Source organism: Nyctereutes procyonoides, unplaced genomic scaffold (genome assembly GCF_905146905.1).
Source record: "Nyctereutes procyonoides isolate TBG_1078 unplaced genomic scaffold, NYPRO_anot_genome, whole genome shotgun sequence".
NCBI lineage: Eukaryota > Metazoa > Chordata > Mammalia > Carnivora > Canidae > Nyctereutes > Nyctereutes procyonoides.
Genome location: NW_026575047.1, coordinates 530,824 through 550,203, shown reverse-complemented (window position 1 = coordinate 550,203; position 19,380 = coordinate 530,824). Strand labels below are relative to the sequence as shown.

The 19,380-nt window shown below is 42.1% G+C and overlaps 1 protein-coding gene across 6 annotated transcripts; it reads left to right on the top strand.

The window, feature by feature from the left end:
• The first annotated feature begins 3 nt into the window (after positions 1–3).
• Positions 4–16,858, top strand: DCAF16 (DDB1 and CUL4 associated factor 16). 6 transcript variants are annotated; one of them, XR_008664577.1, is made up of 4 exons: positions 4–837; positions 7,414–10,943; positions 14,113–15,595; positions 16,595–16,858. XR_008664577.1 is itself a non-coding variant. In XM_055326477.1 (2 exons), exon 2 carries the CDS (start codon positions 8,031–8,033, stop codon positions 8,679–8,681), a length of 651 nt encoding a protein of 216 aa, XP_055182452.1. In that variant the 5' UTR covers positions 4–837; positions 7,414–8,030; the 3' UTR covers positions 8,682–14,104. The 6 variants fall into 6 exon arrangements, 1 of the variants encoding a protein (XP_055182452.1); XR_008664576.1 differs by lacking the exon at positions 16,595–16,858 and having other exon boundaries at positions 14,113–15,054; positions 15,451–15,683; XR_008664575.1 differs by lacking the exon at positions 16,595–16,858 and having other exon boundaries at positions 7,429–10,943; positions 14,113–15,683.
• The last annotated feature ends 2,522 nt before the right edge of the window (positions 16,859–19,380 follow it).

Below are 19,380 nucleotides of genomic sequence, written 5' to 3'. Positions count from 1 at the left end.
GCGACTAGGCGGACGGCGGGGCCGCTGCGCGGGAGTCGCTGGTTCGGTGCGGCCCGGCGGGGCGAGGAGGAGGGAAGCGTCCCGCAGGGTGAGCGCGGGGGTCGGCCGAGGGCGCCGCGGCCGCTCGGGCTCAAGGGGGGCGGTGCGAGAAGGGAAAGGCCGGGCGCTGGAGGCTGCGCGCCGCCCCCCCTCCCGAGACGCGGGCGCCCGGCCTGCCGCGGGCCTTGGGGGCGCCCTGGAGCCGCGGGCGGGGTCACGGGCGGGGCCGCCGAGGCCGCCCCTGCACCTCTCCCGCCGACTCACCTGCTCTCCACGGCTGACGGCTTCTCTGCCCCCGCTGTGGTTCCGTGGTAACGGCTGGGGGGAAGCCTCCGAGTAACTGCACCGAGCTGCTCTCGCGTTCCGACCTACAAGTCACCGTTTGCAGAAATGATGAAGATGATCCTTTGCAATTTGCCTTTTCCTTTTTTTTTTTTTTTTTTTTTTTAAATCCGTGTGGTCTTTGAGGTTCGTTCATGTGGGTCCTTTGATAGTACTGACTTGCACCCTTCGGACCCCCGTTTGCCGGACACTGTTCTGAGCGCTCGACTTCATCCGGCCCTTGCAAACGACCCGGGCCAGGTAACCCCCAGACGGGGAAACTGAGGCACAGACAGGCCGTCCCGGCATTCTGTCGTGCGAACGTTCGATGGTTTATTCATCCGGTTCTCTTGCTTCCTGTTACACACGCAACCCGAAGTATTCCAGTGCCGGTTAAAGCAATGGCAGCGGTGGCTTTTGGGTTGCCTGGAATCGCAAGATCGTCAGGACGTCTAGTTCTGAGAAGGCGAAGAGGGGGTGAGTGTTTCAGGTCAACCAGCTGGAGCGAGAGCATAGAGGCCCAGGAATTCCTAGAATATACGACCAGTATGACCTCACTATGGCTGAGATGTAGGTGGCTGCAGGGCTGTGGGGAAAGAAACCCAGAAAGGGCATTAGCGTTTTAACCAAGTATGTCCAAAATGTTATTTCAGCGTGTAGCCAGCAAATTACTAATGGTCTGCGTCCTCTCTTTTTTATTTATTTATTTATTCATTCATTCATTCATTCATTCATGATAGTCACACAGAGAGAGAGAGAGAGGCAGAGACACAGGCAGAGGGAGAAGCAGGCTCCATGCACCGGGAGCCCGACGTGGGATTCGATCCCGGGTCTCCAGGATCGCGCCCGGGCCAAAGGCAGGCGCCAAACCGCTGCGCCACCCAGGGACCCCTCTTCTTTTTTTTTTTTTTTTTCCCCTACCACGTTTTTGAAATCTGATGTTATTTTACAGTGACCGCACTTTGAGTGCTCCGTAGACACTTGGGGCTGGTGTCTACAGTATTGGACAGTGTGAAACTGTTCTTGGTGTGAGAACCACTGTATGTCCCATGTGTTTTTCATGTAAAATTGGTGAACTAGAACAGACTAATATTTGGAGACATTTTTCTTATTTTGTGGCCTTTAATTGCTGAGCTCTTTTTATGCTTTAGGTGCATGCTACCTTTGGTTCCTTTTACTGTGAAGTTTCTAACAATATTATTTCCTTTACTGTATTTCTTTTTTTTTTTTTTTTTTAAGATTTTATTTATTCAGGGGGATCCCTGGGTGGCTCAGCGGTTTGACGCCTGCCTTTGGCTCGGGGCGCGATCCTGGAGTCCTGGGATCGAGTCCCGTGTCGGGCTCCCGGTGCATGGAGCCTGCTTCTCCCTCCTCCTGTGTCTCTGCCCCTCTCTCTCTCTCTCTCTCTCTCTCTCTCTCTCTCTATCATAAACAAATAAATCTTTAAAAAAAAGATTTTATTTATTTATGAGACAGAGAGACAGAGGGAGAAGCAGGCTCCTTGCAGGGACCCCGATGGGGGACTCGATCCCAGGACCCCAGGGTCATGCCCTGGGCTGAAGGCGGCGCTGAGCCACCCAGGGATTCCCCCCCTTTACTGTATTTTAATTGGGGGTCTCTGCAAATGAGAGAGGACTTCCTATCATTTTGTCAGTTACTGAAGGTTGAGGCATCTGGCCACCAGAGGTCAGCCTAACTATTTTGATTAGCTTTTTTAAGGATTTAATAACATGTTTTTATTTAGTATTTTTTGAACATTATAATCCAAAAGATAAAAAGAGATGGATTACAAAACGAAAAGGCAGCCTTTAGAATGAGAGAAAATATTTGCAAACTATGTTTCACATAAGGGGTTAATAACCCAAACTATATAAGAAACTCCTACAATAGCAAAAAAGCAAATCACCCAATTTTAAAAATGAGCAAAAGAGCTAAATAGACATTTTTCCACAGAAGACATACAGCCAGCACGTATTTGAAGACATGTTCAACATCACTGATCATCAGAGAAATGCAAGCAAAACCTCAGTAAGAGGGCAGCCCAGGTGGCTCAGTGGTTTACAATTTTGTTTTTGTTTTCATGTTGAACTAGGTAATAATATAAACTTGAAAGTATTTGCGTTCATGTTTCTTAAAGACGAAGTTATACGTAGTTTCTTCATATTGCTTTAGGAGCAATGTTGGTCCTGCTTTAAAAACTTTTCATTTGGGGGCAGCCCCTGTGGCTCAGCGGTTTAGCGCCGCCTTCAGCCCAGGGCGTGATCCTGGAGACCGAGGATCGAGTCCCGCGTCGGGCTCCCTGCATGGAGCCTGCTTCTCCCTCTGCCTGCGTCTCTGCCCCTCTCTCTCTCTATGTCTCTCATGCATAAATAAATAAAAATCTTAAAAAAAAAAAAAAAAAAACTTTTCATTTGTTCTTGTGCCCTGTAGTCCCAGATCACTTGAATATAATTTGGGAATTTGTGCCTTCATAAAATAAAAACAGAACATGCTTGTACAGTTACTTACAGCTGACCTTTGTCATTCTCTCATTTTCTTTCAAAAAAACCTAACAAGCCGTAATGTATGCCAGACGTTTTGGGGGAACAAAATGTGTGGAACCCAGAGAAATGTTCTTCACAGGAATATTGACCTGAAGCCATAGCATATGACGTTATTAGCACAACTCAGTGTATATTTGAAACTAGAGATGTTTACTAATTTTGGAAATCACTCCTACAGAGTAGCATAGATGAAATGTTATTTTGGTTTTTTGCCTTTTTCTTTTAGAGTTGTGCCTTTAGTACACCCGTGTTGCTATGTATACCTCTAGTGTGCTTTCCCCACATTTTGCTTATCCACTCCCCCGGTGATGGAAACCTAGAACACTTCTAATTCCTTACCATCAAAGAGGAAGCGTCAGAGTACGTGCAGGTCTTATGGAGAATTTTTTTATATACACAAGAGTAGAATTGCTGGATCATGAGATGTGCAAATAGTTTGGCTAAGTAGTGTGGCCAGACTTCTCTTCAGAAAAATTACCCCGGACTGTAATATCACCAGCAGGACTGGTTCCTACAGGGCTTGTTCGTTTGTCTCCTCACTGACCCATGGCATTGTCTCCGGCTTTCTAACTTTTACCAAATAGAATAATGTGATAATAACTCTTTCCTCATCATATGGCTAATGTCCTGTTGATTTTCTCTCATGTAAGTTGAATATTTTTGTCCTTAGCCATTTCTTTATTGAGGTTGCTGTCTTTTTGTTGTGGATTCGTAGTTAACTTAGTTCTTGATATCTTTAGTTCAGTTCAGAAATAATGAATTTTGATGTAATTGAATTCATTTTTTGGTCTCATGCTTTATGTTTTTTTATTGAAGAGTCTCTGGGGGGGTCCTTGGGTGGCCTAGTCGGTTGGGCATCCAACTCTTGATTTTTAAGTCAAGTCATGATCTTGGGATCATGGAATTAAGCCCCCTGTCAGGCTCTGTGCTCAGTGTGGGGTGTGCTTGTCCCTCTACCTCTGTTCCCCGCCCTTAAATAAATAAAATCTTAGATAATGGTAATAATAAAAGTCTCCCTGGCCCCAGGTCACAATGATACTCTATATTCGTGTATTATATTCTATTAACTACATAGTTTTACATTCTCACGTAGATCTTTCATTGAACATGAGTCCTCCTTTGCATGTGGCAGTATGTAGGTATACAGTTTGGTTTTTCTTCATGTGAGGAGCCAGCTTTGCAAATATTTTGTACTAACTGTTCGATCCCCCTTGATTTACGTGCTAACTTTATTTTGTACTACATTCCACAACTTTGTGTGGCTGTTTCTGAGTTTTGTTCTGTACAATTGGACTGTTTGTCCAATATACTAACTCTACCATATTTTAATTTCTGTGACTTTTGTAATATGTGGTAATATCTTGTAGGCCAAGAATCCCCTTCAATCTTCAGTTTAAATAATTGGGGTCGCTGCATGGGGAATTTTATTCTCTCCATATTGAGATTGTATAAATCAATTTGGAAAAACTTTTTATAATATTCATTTGTTCCATCCAAGATGTTTAAATCATTTTCTATGTCCTTTATTAGAATTTTCCATTCTTCATAGAGGTCTTACATATTATTAAATAGTTTCTAGATCCTTGATAGGTTTGATGTTGTTGGATTTTTTTTCCTCATTGTGAAAGATTTATATGTAATGCTTTTTTTAGTTAGTATTGTTTGTGTAGAAGTTTTTAACTTAAAAGTACCTGTGTTCAAATCCACACTCTGTCACTTAGTAGAAATATGGCCTTGGGCACGTAGCTTACATTTCATGCGTAAAATGAGGGCAGTTAAAGTACCTCTCTTGTAGGGTTATTAGGAGAATTTTAAATAAATTAACATTGGCAGTTCTTATATACTATATGATAATTAATATCCATAGATTAATCTCAAATCAAGAACTTTGTTGAGCTCTTTTAGTAACTCTAATTGTTTCTTTTTTTTTTAATTTTATTTATTTATTCCTGAGAGACACACAGAGAGGGAGGCAGGCTCCATGTGGGGAGCCTGATGTGAGACTCGATCCCAAGACTCGAGGATCACACCCTGAGCCGAAGGCAGGCGCTAAACCACTGAGCCACCCGGGGGTCCCCTAACTCTAATTGTTTCAATGTCAGGTTTTTTTAATTAGATTACTGTATTATTTGTAAATAATAATGGGGACCTGATGCGGGACTCGATCCCAGATCCCGGGGTCACAACCTGGGCTGAAGGCGGGCACCCAGCGGGCGCCCAACCGCTGAGCCCCCCCCCCAGGCGTCCCTATAAATTTCTTTGAGGTTGAGGTGTTCTTCCCTTCCTGGGGGGGGGATAAGCTCTATAAGCATATTCTTTACCTTTAATTTGATCTACTATTGGATTTTATTACGTAATATTGGAATTTTTTTTTAATTTTATTTATTTATGATAGTCACAGAGAGAGAGACAGAGGCAGAGACGTAGGCAGAGGGAGAAGCAGGCTCCATGCACCGGGAGCCCGATGTGGGATTCGATCCCGGGTCTCCAGGATCGTGCCCTGGGCCAAAGGCAGGCGCCAAACCGCTGCGCCACCCAGGGATCCCGTAATATTGGAATTTTTGCAAGTGAAATGAGCCTGTACTTTTTTATTTGGTTCCTCTCTAGGTTTGTAATTAATATTTTATTATCATCATAAAAGGAGCTTGTCAGCTTATATGATTTTTTTTTCTGGAACAACTTAAATAGGTATTAATTTTCTTGGAAGTTTAGTGGAACTCATTTATAAAATTATATGGGCCTGGTGCTTTTAAAAGGAGGTTGGTGCCTTTTCATTTTCTTTAACACATACTGGCTTGTTCTAGTCAGGTTATCTATTTCCTCCTATGTGAGTTTTGGTATTTTATTCCAGAATTCAGCCATTTCATTTAGGTTTTCACATTTAGTATATATTTCTCATATTTTTTACTTTTAAACACTTTTTGTGTTTTTAAGTCACTTGATCAGTTTCACTAGTCACTTTTTCTTATATCTTCAAAAAAATTTTGTCTTCTGTTATTCTCGCATGTATGCTATTTCATTTCTGCTTTTATTTCCTTTAAGATTTTATTCATTTGTTCATGAGAGATACACAGAGAGAGAGGCAGAGACACAGGCAGAGGGAGAAGCAGGCTCCCTGCGGGAATCCCAATGAGGGACTCGGTCCCGGGACTCCAGGGTCACAGCCTGAGCCAAAGGCAGATGCTCAACCGCTGAGCCACCCAGGCGTCCTCTTTTCCGTTATTTTGAATTGAATGCTTAACTTGTAGATACTTAAATTTCCTCATTGGTGTATTCAGAGCTGTAACTTCCCTTTAAGTACTAGTTTGGCCGCCTCCCACAAATTTTGCCTTGTATAGTTTATATTATTCGGTTTTAGTATTTAATATCCTTTTCAATCTCCATTTTAACCCATGAGTTAATTAGCTTCCCAACATAGAGTTGCTTTTAAATAACCTTTAATACCTACTTTTATTGCATTTTGGTCAGAGAATTTCATCTGAATGAAATAGACCCTTTGGAATCTATGACCTAATACGTGATCTATTTTCATGTGCGTGTATGTGTACTCTCAGATGTCTAACCTGTTTGGCATAGAGTCCTGACAACTGATGTAAAACCTAAAAAGTACATTAATATTTTGATTGTTTTTCAGGCTTCTTATATCCCCTGCTTATATAGTTCTGTCAGTTGTTACCTGAAAAATTTGAGGTTGTGCTTTCAGGGTCATACATGTATATGATGAGTACTATAATTTTATTCTGTTCCTTTCACTGGTGTAATTGTCCATCTTTGCCCCTTATATTTTTTGGCTTGAAATCTTTTTTGTTGGGTATTAAGATTGCTATCTCAGTTTTATTTTGGTCCACAGTTGCCTAATGCATCTTTTTTCATTCTTTTATTTTTTTTTACCTTTTTCTTTTTTTTTTTTGAAGTATCTTCTGTTGCATTATTATTGAATCTTGTTTTTTTTAATCCAGTCTGTCTGTTTTTTAACTGTGAGTTTAACCTGTTTACATTCATTGTAATTTCTACTATATTAAGAATTACACCTAGAAAAAAAAAAAGATTTATACCTGCCATTTTCTCTCGTATCTGTAGATTATGGTTATAATGACCACAGCCTTTGGGTCCCAGCAAGAGCCCTAACGTCTAGCAGCTCTACAGCCAGGACAGGTCCCCTAAAACTAATCCCAACAAGCATATCTAAAGGGAAAGAACTATCTCTTATAGCTCTCTGTCTGGAGTTTGGGTCATCAAGGAACTGCTTTTGCAGAAGTAATTTTCTGGGCTAGAACAGTCTACTAAAGAATAAACTGACCCAGCTATGTACCAAGAAGTGATTAAAATGACCCCAGGCTCTGCTTCCCAGGAGTCATTCCCAATAGAAAATTCTGCCTGAGTCTGTGAAATAGAGATGGGAAAGCCCAGTAAGGGTTCTTATTTAGCATCCGTGTTCTTAGATACTCAATAAAGTTAGATGGACAGTAATGTTACTCATTGCTTTCAGACTTTAATATCATTTCTCTAGTCTTCTCATTCACAGGTTAAAGCTACCTTTCCAGATAGTTCAACAACTAAGTCACCAGTTTCCAAGGGCATTTGCACCATCCATGGAAAGCATCGGATCTGTGTACACCAGATGTCCTTGACAACTCATCCCGCCATCTCCCTGCACAAAATTTGCACCACCAGTGGACAACAAAGGCAACCATTGTTTCTTTTCTTTACCAAGTAGATATAATATCTCTACCAACAAAACAGAATACACAAAGTGTCTCTTCCCAGTATCAAGACCAGTTGAGGCCACTAAGAAAATCAGCTTTCCTAGATGAGGACCCCTTCTCTTCTTGGGTAGCCAGGATTTGAAGGAGAGACTCTGACCTGTACAACTGGTAAGTGACTTAACACTTTTACACACTGAACTGGTCCTGAGAACCGAGATGTCTTCTTTGTAAGTGAAGAATATACAACATAATCTCGAAGAACTGCACAGTGGTATGAGCCAGAGACATACCATGTGTGCATAACGGACTGTCACACAGATTAAGCTTGCTGGAGGATTTTTCATCTTTTGTTTCTGTTTGCTAGTTTTAGTCTTTTGCTGGCTTAGATTGTTACCCTTTTCTGGTTTCTTCTTCTGTTCTAATGGGTCCCAGAAATCCCTCTCCTGACCCCTTATCAGAATCAGAAAGTGAGGACGAAGAAAACGCTAACTACCTAAATGAGAGTTCTGGGCAAGAGTGGGATTCCTCTGAAGAAGAAGACCCTGTGGTGCCCAACCTAACACCTCTTGAGAGTCTTGCTTGGCAGGTTAAGTGCCTTTTAAAATATTCTACAACTTGGAAACCTTTAAATCCTAATTCCTGGTTATATCATGCTAAACTCTTGGATCCAAGCACACCAGTCCATATACTTCGAGAGATAGGCCTAAGACTCTCCCATTGCTCCCATTGTGTACCCAAACTGGAACCAATTCCTGAGTGGCCTCCTCTGGCTTCTTGTGGAGTACCCCCTTTTCAGAAGCCCCTTAAAAATGCCAGCCGGCTGTCTAGAGATCATGCCACTCTAAATGGAGCACTACAGCTTGCCACCAAACAGTTAAGCCGAACGTTGAGTAGAGCCACTCCCATACCTGAATACCTAAAACAGATCCCTAATTCATGTGTTTCTGGTTGTTGCTGTGGCTGGTTAACTAAAACAGTTAAGGAAACAACCCGCACTGAACCCATCAACACGACTTACTCATACACTGACTTCCAAAAGGCAGTTAACAGACTCCTAACTGCATCACTATAAAGAGCTACCATTTGTTCTGGTATCTGTCCTATTGCTGATTGAGAAGGAAGTCACACACACACACCGCAGTTAAGAAACACATGCCTTCTCAGTGAACGATGCCCTGTCCTGACAAGCCCTTAGGTACTGCCACTACAGTAGCACCGTAACTCCGCTACAGAAAATGCATGATGAGATGGCCCTTTGACAGACCCTGTGGATAAAATGAAAACTTCAGTAGAAAATTAGACAAAATGGACCATATTACAGAAGTTGACTATTGTTCACACTCAGCCCCCGCCCCCTAATTTATTGTGCCTCTCTGAATGGAGAGGAAGAAGTAACGGGCCCCTACCCCTTTTGTTACCTAACCTTCAAAATCACCAGTGGGGAAAGTGGGAACTTAGCTACTCCCAATAACACCTTTCTGAGCATATGCTTTTCTAACGTTAATTTCTACATGCTAGTTAAATTAATTTGAATTACCTAGACAAAAGAAAATGATGGGGCTAAGGATTTATCTCCCACCTTTTATACAGATAGGCCTATAGATGGCACCCTTTAGGGTTCTTATTTTGGGGGGAGGGAGTACAGTTTCAAACCTAGACTGCACTGCCTCAGACCTGCTACAGTACCTGCAGTTACAGTATAAACCTTTATATCCTAGGCTCCCAGCAGGCCGTCTCTAGCTACGTTGGCCTAAAAAAATTGAAGCCGGGGGTTAAACAGACACCTGTTCTGCAGGGAATGTGTTTCATGCATCTTGGCATTCAGAGGTTAGTCAAGAGCAGATTGTATTTTAAAAGACCAGTAGGAAAGGATTAAGAGCATTTACGCTTTCAGTATTAACTACTAGTGAATTAAAATATTTCATCTGTATAATCTCAGCAGTACTTTATGCACTGTTTACATCTATTGCAAACTTTTCAGGAACTCTTCTAACTTTAAAGATCTTATTACTACTACAGAAAAATCTCAGCCTAGTACAATTTGAAGTTGGGGTTTGTAGCATCATTGTTTTTCTAGATAGATTAGCTTTAGATTTTTTTCTAGCTCAACAAGGAAGAGTATGTACCCTTGTGAATGAATCTTGCTGTATTTATTTAAATAAGTTAAAACATAGAAGTCCTACATAAAAGAAGATGCATGTGACCATTAAATCTTTTCACACACCTACAATAGAGTGAAACCTGTGTGTGTGATCCTGGCTGACCGGGCATCAAAAAGCCATCAGAAAATGGATTGTGAAAAATATGTCACATACCCTTTCATTTTAATCTTACTTTTTCCTGTTCTCCATAATTAACTACTGCGTATGATGTGGCATCAAAGAAAGGGAAGCATCAGTGGAATCACAAATTCTATACATGTATAGCAACTTTAAGGAGAGAGGGAAATGTTTATAATCTGATGAATTTTTCCGCTAAGCTTTAGTTGTCATATCTTGAGGAAAAAAGAGGGACCTGTAATAGGAAAAAATATTTGTTAGTGGAAAATTGCTGAACTGAAACCATATCATACTGTTAGTATAACTGAATGTATCAGAAACTGTTCCTATGTAGATGTTCTGTGAAACTGGGTTTTTAAAATGTTGTAAGAACCTGTTTTCCTTTTTTTTTTTTTTTTTTTAAGCGGGAGGTGGGAAGAGGTAGGGAGATCTGAAAATTAAAATATATTGATGTTTATGTAACCATAATTTGTTCCTTTTTCTGTATGTGTGTATAAAAGTGCCTTGCTCATGAAGCATTTTTGCTATTCACTGCAAAAGGAAGCCTTTCCCCAGCTCCGCAGCTGAATAAACCGACAGCTTTATACATGCTGAACAGAGTATGGTCATTTGTTCTCAACAAATGAAACAGATCCTGCTTTGCTTAAGGCCTATCCAACATTCACTAAGTGCTGAATAGAGTCAACTGACTGATACGGATACAGATAAATAGTATCTATACAGCGTGTCTGATAGGAGGTGACTTGGCAGCTCTAGAAAATGAAACATACTCATAAAAGAAAATGTCAGCTATTCAGTCAAGACCTGTATTTGAACCCATTTGTTAGTATATGTTAAGTAATTACAGGTTACACAGAGTGATAGGATCCTGGAAAAGACTTAAGCCTTTACTTCTTTTTGTGTGCCACGGACACGGGGCTGTAGGAGAGGATTTACCACTTTCCCACTCTCCCCTACAAGAGATTGGGAGAAATGACAAATTTATTATGTATTCACAGGAATATTTATCAAAGGAAACAGGACTTCTAAACCAACAGACATCAATGTTATTAAAGGTATTACTCTCTTGCCGTGCAGATCGGCAGCCTCTCTTTGTTGAAGCAGTCCAGATACTTTGAGCACAGAAGACCGTAATCATGTCTTTTAAACCCATCAGCGTTCCCAAGAGAAGGAAGAAAATTGATACATGTCTGCTGTTAGGGAATTTAGAGATCGCTTGGGTTATTTTTTTACCAATACATAAATTCTCTCTTCTGTCTCTAATAATTTTCTACTTTTGGCTTCAGTATTAGAGAACTTCATGCCTTTTGGAGTATCCCATTACTTTTAAATGTCTCTTGTTAGAAATTTAGCCATTCATCTAATAACATATGGTGTGTCTACTATAACCCAGACACTGGGAGTGCAAAATTAGATACTACACATAAAAAAATCTGTTGTTTTTTAAGATTTATTTATTCATGAGAGACACAGAAGGATGGAGACACAGGCAGAGGGAGAAGCAGGCCCCCCTCAGGGAGCCCAATGCGGGACTCGATCCTGGATCCAGGGACCACGCCCTGAACCGAAGGTGGACACTCAACCGCTGAGCCACCCAGGCGTCCCAGAAATTAATTTTAAAATACATCGAACCAGGGCACCTGGGTGATTGACTCGGTTAAGCATCTGATTTCAGCTCAGGTCATGATCTCAGGGTCCTGGGATGCAGCTGAGCCCTGCATCTGGCTCCTTGCTCAGCGGGGAGTCTGCTTGTTCCTCTCCGTCTGCACCTCCCCCTGCTTGTGCTCTCCGTCTCAAATAAATCTTTTTTAAAAATAATTTAAAAATAAAATATATTGAACCAATATAATTGCCCTGAAGCTTTTGGCCATTGATATTTTTGCTCTCTAGGGTCACATTAAATAAGCCTGCCTGATCCTTCTACAGACCCGTAGATATTTGTAAATGTGCAAGTGTAGTGGAAATTCACATGGAGGGCACAATTAAACCCCAAAAGGGGTAGTCAGCTGAGGGAATAGATAAAGAGGTCTTTTATACACAGATAAAAGTTGTATTTGATAAGTTCAAGAGGCAATGGCACCCAAAGATCAGGGCCAGGAGTGTTTTGCTTGTATGGCTGGGGCATATGGAAAAGCCCAGAAAGTCTGGATAAGTTGTCAGACTGCATGATACAAGCCTGTGCAGAGCTCCTGGCCTGAGTCCCCAGTGAGCAGTACCCACTGGACTGGGACATTGAGAGGGCCATACCAGCCAACACCACCCACCGGTGTCAACTTGCTCTTGTCGAAAAGAAAGTCTCTAGCATTATCTTTGCCAATTTTAAACAAAGTTCAGTTAACAGTTACATATTTGAGTCTATCGCTGTATACAACCCTCTGAATTCTTTCAATTGGTGACAACAGTGGGATTAAATAACAGTTTTGGACATGAGACCGAGAAAATGGAAAGGATGAAGGTAACGCCATGACCTGACACTTGCTGGCTACCCAACTGCTGTTAGCTGTGAGAACTATGACCGGCTCTTCTCAGGGAGATGTGGGAAAGGAAGGCCTGATTCTAAAATCCCAAAGTTATTGCTTCCAAACAGCATGGACTTAGCTTAAATTGCTAGTGACGAGCTTAAATTGCTAGTGACGGGTTAGGGTTGGATCCTTAAAAAAAAAAAAAAAAAAAAAAAAAGTTGGCTGGAGTTTGGGCGATTTATTTGGGAAGACATGGGTGACCCTGACACATAATATGAAAATTCCTGGATCCATTGGGAATTGATGTCCCTGGAGTAGGACATGATCTGTGGTCACCCAGGAGACCTGGGATCCCAGTCGGCCCAACAAGATTAAAACTCGGTTCCGAGTATACATAGAAACCCAGCCGATGTGGTATCCGATTAGATTTCAGCAGAAACCAGATGAAACGGTGTCAGAGTCAGTGTTGCAGTTTGTAAACTCAGCAGCTCCTTCTTCAGGGAAAGTCACATTTGGGTGAACTGCCGAACCCTGAACACTGACGTGCCACCCATAGTGTCAGTGGGGGGACCCGAGGCTCCAGTGTGTCAACTGGTGTTTTACAGTGTTCTAGTTAGGCAGGCGTCTGGAAGGGACAACTTCCCTGGGGAGGCTCCCCAGCTTTTGGAACAGTCCAAGGGTATGGCCAGTCCTCGTGAAAGAAAACCCTATAGACTGGCTTTATGATTGCACCCCGAACTACCAGAAAGACTTGATTCAGCACCAGTGGCAGAGGTCTGGTGACACGGGGCCAACACCTAGAGAACTAAAGTCTTTATTAATGAAAGCATTAATGCTGGCCACAACCAGTGTGTGCCACGGGAATTCATCACAAGGTGGGCTGTGTGGTGTCGGCCCCCAGCTACCTGCCCCGGAGTAATGTGGACTCCCAGGGCCCTGAATGCCTTGGTCCAGATGCCACCTTCCCTCTTTAATGTTGGTCACTTTTCTGTGCACTGTTTCCTTAAATCTGTTGGGTTACTGATTTAGCAAATATAAAATACAGGATGCCCAAATGAATTTCTGATAAACAATGAAATACGGGACATACTTATACCAGGAAAAAAATAATTACTTATCTGAAATCCACATTAAATTTTTTTTTTTTAATCTGGCAGCCCTATAAATATGTTAGCAGCATTGATTAGTTGGGTTGTAATCATGGAGTTGTTCCTGGAGGCAGTCCGGCTCTTCCCATTATGTGTGGCTTAACCTACCTCCAAATACGTGATGGGGGGCAGGGGAGCGGGAGGCGAACACATACTTGAGCCAAGATTAGAGGCGTGAGGTGGGAGGGGAAGCCCAATTGCTGGTACGAGAGTTTTGTAGGAGACACATTTTGTAGGTTAAAATAATCACATAACCATTAAAACCTTTCCAGACACATTTTTAAAATGCTGTCACGATAATAGGTGGTTTGGGTTTGTGGCTGTCTGTGTCCTGTTTGGGTTAACTGCTAAATCTTAAGCCGTGTTTTAAGCAGTTAACTTCTCACTTCGCTTTACTATGAAGGAAAGCTTCAGTATTACTCAAAACAAAACCTGGTAGGTAGCACGGTAGTGGCAGCCGTTCTGCATTTGCAGAAACGGTCCACACACTTGGAAGCCTCATCTTTTCCTTCCAGAACCCCCAGAAGGCACAGGACACCCGGGGAGATGGGGGGTGAGGAGCAAAGTTGAAAACACGAATCTGAACGTTTATTTTTGTCTCCTTTTGTAACCAGGTCACTCATCCCACTTTGCAGCCGAAGCTGGGAGGCTTATCCTCTGGACAGATCAAACCGAGCAGATTAGAACTGGGCCTCGGGGAGAGCAGTGGTGGTGTGAGGTGCCCCACTGAAAACCGGGGATTGAGAGAATGTCGGCATTCTGATCACGCGCCCTCCAGCCTCCTCCAGCCGGCCTCAGAATCTGGCAGCTGGGCTCAGGCCCAGCCCTGCCCACCCCACCCAGAGAGATGAGCAGTTCTACAAACAACGTGCCACCTGGTGACCTGTTACAATGAAACCCGGAGTCGCAAGGCCTGCCCACTCCTATGTGGCTCTGAGTCTCTCGTGATCATGGTAAACTGATAGCCAAGGATCAATACATATTTGAGGATAACTTCAAGAATGAGATATGGAGACTAAAACAACTAAAATAACCTAAAACAAACAAACCCAAAACCTGGAAATAACGCAAGGGCCATAAAACTCCCCAGAGAAGCTATAGTACTCTCAGACACAGGAGAATATACTGCATCCGTGAAGTAAGAACAGGATGCTGGGGAAAAAATGAACAATCAGAAAATACAAATATTGGAAAAATAGGGCTTGAATTAAGCGTTCCGTAGGTGTATTGGAAGATAAGGTGAAGAAATTTCAGAGAGTAGAACAAAAAGACGGAGGTGGTAAATAGAGAAGGAGAAAAATCAGAAGATCAGAACGGCATGCAACATCTGATTAGTAAGAGCTCCAAAATGAGACGAGAGAAGGTGGGGTGAAAAGAGAACAAAATTAAAGAACATTTCTCCAAAATGTAGGATACAGGTCACGTAAATTAAGAGGATCCACCAAGTGCCCGGCACAATTTCTCAAACACACAGAAGCATATCCTGAGACTTCAGGACGCCGAGAATAAAGACCCCAACCGCTTCCGAAGGGGATGAAACGAGAGTCACATGAAAGGTATTTTTCATGAGGCGCCTGGGTGGCCCAGGCAGTTAAGCTCCAGCTCTGGATTTTGGCTCAGGCCATGATCTCAGGGTCTTGGGATCAAGCCCCACATCAGGCTTGGTGCTCAGTGAGGAGTCTGCTTGAGATTCTCTCTCTGCCCCTCCCCCTGGTTGCTCTCGCCCTCCCCCCCCCCCAATAAATCTCAAAAGAAACAGAAGTCTTTGCAATCTGGTTTAGATTTCTTGGAAGCAACACTGGTCGAAGGAAGACTATGAAAACAAGGCCTTCAAATAGAAGAGGAAAAATTCCAACGTAGAATTCCGCTCCCCAGCGTCCACGTACGGGGCTAACATAACGTTTGGGCTTGTGTGGTCTCAACGTTGCATCTTACCGTGTTCCTTTTTTTAGGAGGCCGCTGGAGAATGTGCTTCACTCACCAAAGCAAAAGCAGTCCATCTTCTTGGGAGTCCCCAAGAAGGCTTGGGGTCCTGAAAACGTAAGATCTCACAGAGGAATGCAAAGAGGAAAAGTCCTGGGATGGCTACTATGTCAAGTAAGCAGGATGCGGGCCTGGGGAAGGGGGTCTCTGGAAACTGGGAACAGTGTGTGTACCTGGGAAACCAGGAAGGCGGGAGACAGATACCCGAACACTAGGGGGCTGGGGGTGGGGGGAGTACAGGGGACAGTGGGTTAATATTAAAACGAGGCAGCTAGAAGTACAACAAATAGACATTTTTGGATTTGGGGTTATGGACACATTCTGGAGTGTCACGAATATAAACCTCAAATTTTACTTCAATTTTTTTATTTTGCTACAACCAGAGTAGTCAGATTTTAGAAGTTTGACATTAAAAATATAGTAAAATTGTCATGTCAGCAATTAGGTTGCTTCTTCAGGTGTCATTCTCCACCACTGCAGTGGATGCTCAGTAAGATGTGCACTGCAGAAGGCTTTTTTAGAAAAAAAATATATAACTTTTTTTAGTAAAAGGAATTTTGTCCCTTGCTTAGGCAAATCTCTAAATTTTCTTATTTACAGAAATGATGCATAGTCTATAGCAGTAGAGTCAACAGCATTTTCATTTAAATTTTAGCCTCTGTTCATTTAAAAGCATAAGGAATTACCCCCTTTAAAAATATTCTGAAATTTCACACTATTTTTCGCCTTCTGTAGTGTTTTTGCTTATCAAGATATAGTTAAATCCAGTGACAGCTCCGTGGTATATGTAATGCTTTAGGGTTTTTTCTGAGTCGTGATTGAGGATTTTTCCCATAATTTGTTTGTATTATCACTATATAATCAAATAAAATCTTATTTGATCACAAATGATTATGTGTGGTGATGTGTGTTTTCTCTTTCATCAGATGTATGGAGTAAACTCAATTTGTCTAGCTGACTTTTGTTTTTTAAGTAAGGGATAATAACATACCTACCGTAAAATACAAAAAGTACACTGATCGTTAAGTGTAACTTGCCACATGTATACACTTGTATCAGGATGTATACGCTTAAAGTACAAAAAAAATTCTGAGCCCTAGTTTCCTTTCCCAGCTACACCTCCTGGAGGAAGAACCACTCTTCTCTTCTAAATTCGGTTACTTAGGCCCGTGCTCAGCCTCTTGTGAATGGGATCGTGCAGTGTGTGCGGTCTTATGCGTGGCTTCCTTTGTCGGAGTAACGGCTGTGATTCACAGACGCGTGCACGTGTCACCGGTTGGGTTTTCTCTGGCGGTGGACTATTCCCTGTATGGACATACCGTAACTCATTGATCCATTCATGGCCTTCGAGTTCTTTCCAATTGGAGGCTGTTCCAAATAAAGCTGCAGTATACATTTTTGTACCTGTGTTTTTGGTGGGTATGTGCACTCATTCTTCGTGGGTTTATACCCAAGAGTCGGACTGCTGTGTCATAAGATAGGTGTATGTTTGTTTTAGCAAAACTGGCAGTTTCCAAACGCTTTCCGAAGCGATTTTATCATTTTACACTATCACCGGTGAACTACAAGTTTCCATTGCTACACATCCTTACTAACACTCATTATTGTCATTCTTTAATTTTACCCATTCTGATCTGTAATCGTGTCTCGTTGCGGCTTTAGTTTACATTGATCGGCAACAGTACCTCTTGGTATGCCCGTAGCTATTCATATACTTCTTTTTTTTTTTTAAGATTTATTTATTTAGTTATGATAGAGAGAGGCAGAGACACAGGAGGAGGGAGAAGAAGCAGGCTCCATGCCGGGAGTCCGACGTGGGACTCGATCCCAGGACTCCAGGATCGCGGCCTGGGCCAAGGGCAGGCGCGAAACCGCTGAGCCACCCAGGGATCCCCTATTCATATACTTATTAAAGTATTTGTTCAAGTCTTTTGCCCACTTGTAAATGATATTATCGTCTTATTATTGATTTCTACAAGTTCTTCATACACTTTTTATACAAGTTGCCAAAGATACTGTTGACCCTTGAGAAATGGAAGGAGAAGGGGTGTCGGAGCCCCCGGTCCCTGTGTAGGTAACAATCCACATGTGACCCTTGACCCCCCAAAGTCTTCAGTACTAATAGCCTACTGTTGACCAGAAGCCTTACTGATAACATAAGTTGTCGGTTAACATATATCTTATGTCACACGTTTTATGTACAGTATTCTTACCATCAAGTATGCCAGAGAAAAGAAAATGTTATTAAGAAAATCATAAGGGAGAGAGAATTGCATTTACAGTACAGTCCCCTATCGGAAAACATCCGTGCGTAAGTGGAGCCGTGCAGTTCGAAGGTCAACTGCACGTGTGTGTTTTGAATATCTCTGCCAGGCTAGGCCTTGCCTTTTATTTTTATTTTTTATTTTTTATTATTCATGAGAGACCCAGAGAGAGAGGCAAGAGACCCAGGCCGAGGGAGAAGCAGGCTCCATGCAGGGAGCCCGACGTGGGACACGATCCCGGGACCCCAGGGTCACACCCTGAGCCGAAGGCAGACGCTCAACCGCTGAGCCACCCGGGCATCCCTAGGCCTTGCCTTTTAATGGTATATTCCAATGAGTGGAAGTTTTTCATTTTGATGAAATCCAGTTTATCTTTTTTTCAGTATGGTTAGTGCTTTGACAGATCTTTGCCATCCTGAATGTTACCAAAGGGTTCTCTTTTTTTAGAAGCTAAAGTTTTAGCTTTTAAGTCTATGATCCATCTCAGATTAATTCTCTATATAAGGTAGAAGGGGAATTGTCTTTATTAAAGTATTCTTACTGCAGCTATTTTTAAAATGTGATCCCTGAGAACAGAATATTAGAGGTACCTCTGTTTCCTCTAATACTTTCTCCTTTTATTCAGTTTTATCCAGGTCAAAGGTGATTTATCTAGATGTGGTTTATACATCTTTGGAGTTGGTCCTTTTCATGAACTTTGAGGTAGGAAAGTTGACATTCGGTTTTTAAGTAAGTTGTCCTCAAAAGACTGAAAAATTCCGAAATTAAAATTTTTCTTGAAAATCAGTTATCTAAGTGGCATAAAATAACCACAAATTTAATGCAGTTACTTGTTTAAAATTTTGGATATTAGTATGCCAATTCTACAACCATTGGAGTCACAAAAATTGTATTTGTTACTCTGCCGTGTACTGTTATTTTAAATGTTTTTATGCATGTAAGGTATTCTCCTAGATATTATCTAGCCTAATTAATATTCCCACTATCCATTGATTTTCCTATTATTCAACTCTAAGAAATTTCTCAATGTCGTCTTTTATTTATTTTTTTTTTAAGATCTTATTTATTTTCAAGAGAGGTAGAGAGTAGGCGGGGGATCAGAGGGAGAGGGACGAGCTGACTTCATGCTGAGCGAGGAGCCCAGCACGGGGCTCAACCCCAGGACCTCAGGGTTAGATCATATCCTAGGCCAAAACCAAGAGCTGGACGTTCAACCAACTGAGCCGCCCAGGCATGATCTGCTTCTATACGTAAAATTAATAGTTTTCACACTCAATTATTTATATAGCTCTTTTTAAATCCATTCCCATAAATATTTTGGCTTATCAGTAATTCCAGCACATACGGCATATTCATTCAGTTGGTCCTTCGGCAAATACTTAGCACCTATGGAGTGCCAAGCGCTAGCCTAAGCACTGGGACTTCAACGTTTAGCAAAACAGGCAAAACTTCCTACTTTCATGGAGCTTACATTTTAGTGAGATTTTTTTTTCACTTGAATTTATATCCCAGTTATTTACCTTTACTTACCAGTGATGTTCAGATCATTAACAACACGTCTGAATTGTTCGTAGTAGATTATATGCCCGTCAGATTGTGTGCTCCCCTGTTCATAGTATGGGGCTCTTTAGAGAA